Genomic DNA, 7,470 nt, shown 5'->3' on the forward strand with positions numbered 1-7,470 from the left:
CTAATCCTGCAAGAGTAGCTCAGTGAACAGCGAGTGTCCTGCAAGCAGATAAAGAGGTGTGTATGTTTTGTTACTATCGTTTACTGTTGTTTTTTGTTACTACAAAACAAATGACAAGTAGAATTAATATCAGATCTCGTGACCCTAGGTCTTTTGTCGCCACTTATCTGCCAAGAGGTGACGTTTTCACTGATTTGTTTTTTTTTTTTTTTCAATTAACATTTAATTTGATGTTCCACCAACCTTTTTATAGCTCCCCTAGAATATATAATCGAAAGAAATGGGAAGAAATCTCTTTTTTTTTTCCTATCATTATTTATTTAAAGTCGAATTCAAAATTTAAAATTATGAATTCATACGACACTTTAACTTAAGCAGCGGTTTGGACGTAGTTAGAAATCATGTTTGAATATACAATTTGGATATTTTAAATTATATTTTCTCTTATAGACATAAACACTCCAAACACTCCACAAGTTGTGAAAACTATCAAAACATTCCCAATTCTTATACAATCTTACCAAATGAGCAAGTCATAGTTCATAACAAAATTAATACACTACTAGAAGGCCTTTCTAAAAAATACAACATTCATTGATCAAACTTCAGTTCAATAAAAACGAAAATTTAACATGAATAGTAATGTAACTACTCTTTAATATAATCCTCCCACGTGATACGAATAATCTCTTTACGCCGAGCATACATATTTAAATAATTGTTAAAAATATTTACCAACTTGTGGGTCTTTTTTCACAAAATATAAAAGTTATCAGTCAAGTTTTATATTTAAAATTTTTGAAACCATGGTTTGAAACTCCTAATCATGCCTTTTTGAATGATTTGGGGTTTCAAGCCATTGTATGAAATCATGAGATGAAATGCATATCCAAACGCTGATTTCATCTCATGGTTTCAAACCGTATATCTAAAAGCCTACTTAAAATACGTTAAAAAAATTAATCCACACTCAAATAAGGTTTGAGCAAAAATTACCGAATCTTCATAAACCTATAGGTAACATGCTGGATTCCCTCGAATTCATTAATTTTATAATATGATACTTTGTTATTCGCATAGGACTCACAGTGAGCACACCACCACCTTATAAAGAAAGCCTAGGGATTTAGCAATGTCCCAGTGATGATCTTACTTTTGATTTTTAGTGACCTAGAAGTCGGCGTTGAGAAATAAAGGTCCGATTTTAGTGATAATGTTAAAATAACAGTAGATATTAAATACTCACTGGCGAAATGATCCTATATCTTATTTTGGTTTGATCATATCTAGCCTTTTATAACCCTAGCGAGTCAAGGGTGGATTTCTCTAAATTGTGGTGCTTTGTTGAGCACCTTTAGTTTTTAAGTAATAAAACATAGTTATTCGGTTATAGCATCAATATAGTTGATAATTTTAGGCAGAGTACATGATTAATCTTTTAAACTTATCAATTTTTTTTTTTTTGACATTTTAGTTAAAGGTGCGATTGATCAAACGTACATTAAAAATGTATCTATTCAACACAATTGTAACAAACGACCATAAACATATCTAAGGTGTGGGGTGCTCCCATTTCAGAGAAACATTGCAACCAACGAAAAATAAAAGCATCATAGAAAAATATTGCCAACTAGCTAGCCTTCCTTCCAGTCCATCCCATTATTGAAATGATCGATAGACAATCACGAATTCAAATTATATTTAACGAAAAACACTTATGAATAACATGTAATTTATAAGATGATTCAAGGAGTGTTAAAAAATAAAAAGATAAGACTAAAATTACACAACTTAAATTTTATAACTATTAATTATAGTACGAAAAAAAGTATCTGTACGAAAACAGTTTAATCATACTGCAAACTAATTATCATTGACATTCTTCTGAAGTTGCAAAACGAGCCTAAAAAATTAACATAAAGGGAATGAAAATAGAAATGTATAATCGGATAAAGTCAATCTCAAATAACGACGTACATTAACTCACGAAAACAGTGAGTAGGATACCTCTATGTGAACTTCTAAATTAGTGGTTGAGCTCATCTACTTTTCTGCAGTAATGAAAGCTTGCGATCCACAAAATTTGCGAACACAAAATTTTTCTCAAACTCTCTACACTCGTAATTTGTCAAGGGAAACTTTCCCTAACCTTTCAATGTACAACGGTCTTCCCTCGTACTATTTCCTTTTATAAGTCGATCTTTCCTCCTTGTAAATATCATGACAAACTTGAGATAATTGTATTTCAAAATTTTATCTAGCTTCTTAAAATTGAAAATAAGAAAATCTTGAGGTGAGAAAACCCTCCTACGGATGCGTAGAACCATGGTTGAAAGCATTTTCCTCAATCATATATGTGCATACATGACCATTGTATTATCATTAAGAGTATTAATAGAAGCTTAGATGCTTCGGAATTTCTTCAGACCTACCAATAATTCAAGGTTAAATAGTTTTCAAGAAAGTTGTAATATTTTTTTAAAGCAAGTTAGAAAAGAAAGTGTACCACCTAAAATGCGATAGGAATACTGACATATTTGATTAAACATATATTTCGTATATTGGCCTAAAGATACCTCGAGTGGGGTTGAGCTCCTCTCCAGTAACATTTTCTTCACCCTCAAGTTTGGATGAACTACACCTGTCCATTTTGAATTTAAATGGTTTAGATTTAATTAGTTTAACTATAGTTAAGAAGGTTGCTAACTTCACAAATTACCCGACCGTTCTATGGTTTCTCTACAATAAAAATTTACTTGTAGTGAATGTTTACATCCAATAAATGAATACACGTCATGTATTTTTTATATATAAATTTATTACTTAACATGATCAAGTGATAGATTTTCACTTTATTTTTTAGTTAACTAAGAATTGTTCAGAGAGACATCAACTCCACAGTAATTTAGTTTCACCGTAAAACACTGCCTCTTAGCTATAGTTTGGTGGTTAGATAATTTAAATTTAAATCATTAAAAATTCAAAGTGGACATGTGTAGTTCATCCAAGCTTGCACTAAAGGTGTGCTAGAGAGAACATTACTAGGGAGAGGAGCCCAACCCATTCAAGTGTGCAAAAATGATCTCTATAAAAAAAATACTATGGAAAATGAAATTTCTTATTATTTATAATTAGACAAAATCAGTTTTGTTCTGATGTGTTCAAAGATTCCATGAGTAGAAAAGTTAGTATAAACAATATAGAACAAAAATTTAGTGATATTTTATACATATTATTTAGGGAAACTTACGGAAATGAGGTGATTTTATATGTAAAATTTGGGGCACGTAAATTTATCTTCGTAAAACAAGGTATTTTATGTATATATTTTTTAAAATTGATATAATATTATTTATCGACACCCATGCTGCAAGAATGCTAAATGATTCACTTGGTTAAAGATCGAGTTATTTACCTAGAGTATTATAGGGATCAATTATCACTTAATACATATTTTTCTTCTATTTTTAGTGGTGCACCCATGTTCTAGAAATTCTAGATTCGCCTGTGTCCTTCGGCTATCTAATTTACCAGTTATGGCTGAAGTATACACTCTCTATACACTTCGATTTTATAGATATGTATATTTAACACTATACGTTTACATATTTTGTAAAATAGATGGCGAATCACATGTGGCTATAATTTTCCAATTATTTATCCCATGTGAAGGTTTATTAGTAGGTAGCCACACCTTTTCCCGTAAGTGCCACTACTGTTGTATTACTCTCTCTATAAAGCACAGTCTCATCCTTGCTACAATCATCTTTCACTTTGGTTGCACTCCACTTTTCAGGTTCTTGTCTCTCATTATTTCTATGTAATAGTTTGTTAAATTTAAGCAAATATTTGAAGCAATTTTTTTTTTCTCTGAATCATATGATATTTAGATTTAGCATTCATGTGGGTCATTTTTCTCCTCTCTCAGTTTGTGCGGACCTAGAAAATATTTTTGCTGAATCTCTAGATATGTCTAATGCATGTCTTAATTTTAGGGTGAACTTTCATGGATGATCATCTAACTTTCATTTAATTGCACCAAAGTAATAAAACTGATTATGTAACGAAACAGCTTTGCCTATATGTCATAGATCGGTGTTTGATTCAGGTAATTCTGTTTTTTTTTTTTTTTTAATTTTTATAATTAGTGTGGAAACTGGAAAGTAACAAACATGCTTTAAGGATGATATCATGTATGGTCTGTTAAGTTGAGAATAAGCTAAATCAATTTTTCTATATCTTTGCTTAATTTATTTTCTTGATGTATAACTTATTTAACATGCATGTGCTCTAAATTTGTTCTGTAAATCTTTATAATCTTGTTTTTCTGCAAGAGTTAGATGGAAGCACATAAATTGCTTGTTGTTGAATGTTATTAATTTGTCAAAATGCTACCAGATCTAATAATTAATGCCGGTCTAAATGAGTTACTCTGTTTTCTTTGGCAGTAGTTCCTCCCTGATCATATAATTGGGAAAAAAATTTCAAAATACTCTAGATTTCTAGTTTAGAGGCGAATCCAGGATATAAATTTTTGTTCGGCGTTAAGGTTTTTAGCACTGAACGCATTCCACCTTTAAAATTATGGGTTCAGGATTTATTATTTTATACTTGTTAAAATTTTAGTATCTTTTCACATATGTATCTATTCTACGTATCGAAAATGCTGGCATCGACGGTCAGTTGAACTCCTAGTCAGAACACTACATCCACCTCTGCTTAGTGGTACATAGAATGCCATGACAATGTCCGGGATCAGTTTTTCCGGTCTCAAGCTTTAGACTATCTGTGTGCTACAATCAGATTAATGCATGAAGTAGTAATATTTTATAAAAGAAATGCAAGAAGGGACATGCTATTTCTGTTTCATTTACACAAGTTTCCATGTTGTGGATGTTTACATATTTACAGATTAGTGCTTCTACACTCTAGCCTCTCTACCTCCCAAGGTAGGGTAAGGTCTGCATACACTCTACCCTCCCTAAACCCCACTTGTGAGATTACACTGGGTATGTTGTTGTAGTGCTTCTACACTCTGTGGTGCCCTTCTTGAATTTTGTTATGTGATAATTTCTTTAATACTTCTGAATGGAGATGTTGCATATTTGTGTATAGATTACAAGATTATCCTTTATTTTCGTCCTAGTTTACTTGTCCCTGACTAAAAATGCAAAAAATAGAGTTCTTTGTGGTTCATAACTTGGTTTCATTCCTGCTTGTTACAGCTGTACTAGCCTGTTGTTTCCCTAAAATGTCAGATGTGAAGGAGCCCCTTCGTCCCAAGAGGTCGACGCAGTTGGTGGACTTTCTTGTCCAATTCAGATGGATCGCTGTTGTCTTCTTTGTTCTTCCTTTCTCGTGCCTATATTACTTCTCCATATACCTAGGGGATGTTAGATCTGCACGGAAATCTGACAAGCAGCGTCAGAAGGAACACGAAGAAAACGTAAAAGAGGTTGTGAAGCGCCTTGGAGAGAGGGATGCATCAAAGGATGGCCTTGTCTGCACGGCGAGGCCTCCTTGGGTTGTTATTGGAATGAGAAATTGTGACTATAAACGTGCTCGTCATTTCAAAGTTGATCTTTCCAAGTTTAGAAATATTCTTGAAATCAACAAGGAACGAATGGTTGCTAGAGTTGAGCCTCTTGTCAATATGGCCCAAATCTCTAGAGTTACCATACCGATGAATCTTTCGCTTGCAGTTATTGGTGAGCTTGATGATCTGACCGTTGGTGGTCTGATCCATGGGTTCGGGATTGAAGGAAGCTCTCACATCTATGGATTGTTCTCTGACACAATTGTGGCACTCGAGGTTGTTCTAGCAGATGGACGGGTGGTTAGAGCTACAAAGGACAACGAGTATTCCGATCTTTTCTATGCTATCCCATGGTCTCAGGGAACATTGGGGCTTCTTGTTTCAGCTGACATTAAGCTTATACCGGTGAAGGAATACATGAGACTTACCTACAAACCTGTCACTGGTAATCTAAAAGAGCTAGCACAGGCTTATGCAGATTCCTTTGCACCGAGAGACGGAGACCAGGATAACCCTACTAAAGTTCCAGACTTTGTAGAAGGCATGATTTACAGTCCCACTGAAGGTGTGATGATGACGGGTAGATATGCTTCCAAAAAAGAGGCCAAGGAAAAGGGTAACGTAATCAACAGTATCGGTTGGTGGTTCAAGCCATGGTTTTACCAGCATGCTCAAACTGCACTGAAAAGAGGGGAGTTTGTAGAGTACATTCCAACTAGAGATTACTGCCACAGGCACACAAGATCCATCTATTGGGAAGGGAAATTAATTCTTCCGTTTGGTGATCAGTTCTGGTTTAGGTATCTCTTCGGATGGCTCATGCCACCCAAAGTTGCTGGGCTTAAGGCCACTCAAAGTGAGGCTATCAGGAATTATTACCATGACCATCATGTCATTCAGGATTTGCTTGTTCCTCTTCACAAGGTAGCTGATACTCTCGAGTGGGTCCACCGCGAGATGGAGGTAAATACTCTACTACTCCCTCAGTTCCTCTGTCCCGTTACCTTATTAGCCTGTCCCAAAAGAATTACTCCTTTTTATATTTAGAGAGTATTTTTTTTCTGTTCAAGGTTTTTGTGCACTAAGTTCTGATATTGTATTTGACTTAAATTTTGTTTAGGTATATCCTATCTGGCTCTGCCCACACAGAATCTATAAGCTGCCAGTGAAACCTATGATCTATCCTGAACCAGGATTCGAGGCACAAGGGAGGCAGGGTGACACTAAATATGCACAAATGTATACTGATGTTGGTGTCTACTATGCTCCTGGAGCTGTATTAAGGGGTGAGCCCTTTGATGGCGCAGAGAAATGCCGTGAAGTGGAGCTTTTTTTGATCGAAAACCACGGATTCCAACCTCAATACGCCGTGTCTGAGCTATCAGAGAAGAACTTCTGGAGGATGTTTGATGGAACCCTATACGAGCAGTGCAGAAGAAAGTACAAAGCCATCGGAACATTCATGAGCGTGTATTATAAATCCAAGAAAGGAAGGAAGACGGAGAAGGAAGTGCAAGAAGCTGAGCAAGAGAAAGCAGAACTTGACACTCCCGAGGTAGATGAGCCTGCAGATTGATTTTAGCGTCTCTTTCTCAGTTTCCTGCACAATGGCAAGTGTAGTTCAAACTTCCAAAAGAATGTATGCAAGAAGCCGTTTCCATTTCAGTATTATGCTGGAAAATTGTCTCTACCTTTCAAGGAGGAATCTGCTGTTTTCCTTTACATATATTTCTAATGTCCTGCATCACAGATTTTATTTTCTTGAAAAAGTTTAACTGATAATAAGCTTCCAGTTATCAAGATTCTCTTTAACAGAAGAGTGAATAGGTTAAAAAAGATCCTTAACTATACTGATTTTGTGAGTTTCATACCTAAATTATTGGGTGTTCATGAACTCCAAGTGCCATGTAAATTTCACCTCTCATGAAGTTATT

At 34.8% G+C, this 7,470-nt stretch overlaps 1 protein-coding gene across 1 annotated transcript; it reads left to right on the plus strand.

Annotated features, from left to right (window-relative positions):
• Positions 1 to 3,672: 3,672 nt before the first annotated feature.
• LOC132635264 (delta(24)-sterol reductase-like) lies at positions 3,673 to 7,264 on the plus strand. Its single transcript, XM_060351585.1, has 3 exons — positions 3,673 to 3,796; positions 5,226 to 6,499; positions 6,657 to 7,264. Exons 2-3 carry the CDS (start codon positions 5,252 to 5,254, stop codon positions 7,110 to 7,112), a joined length of 1,704 nt encoding a protein of 567 aa, XP_060207568.1. The 5' UTR covers positions 3,673 to 3,796; positions 5,226 to 5,251; the 3' UTR covers positions 7,113 to 7,264.
• The last annotated feature ends 206 nt before the right edge of the window (positions 7,265 to 7,470 follow it).

This window comes from Lycium barbarum, chromosome 4, assembly GCF_019175385.1.
Source record: "Lycium barbarum isolate Lr01 chromosome 4, ASM1917538v2, whole genome shotgun sequence".
Taxonomy (NCBI): Eukaryota; Viridiplantae; Streptophyta; class Magnoliopsida; order Solanales; family Solanaceae; genus Lycium; species Lycium barbarum.

What these genes read in the sequence shown, in the direction of transcription:
- LOC132635264 (XM_060351585.1), top strand. Translation starts at nt 5,252, where the DNA reads ATGTCAGATGTGAAGGAGCCCCTTCGTCCCAAGAGGTCGACGCAGTTG. An exon ending in GGGTCCACCGCGAGATGGAG is followed by an intron (nt 6,500 to 6,656) that starts GTAAATACTCTA and finishes AATTTTGTTTAG; the next exon opens with GTATATCCTATCTGGCTCTG.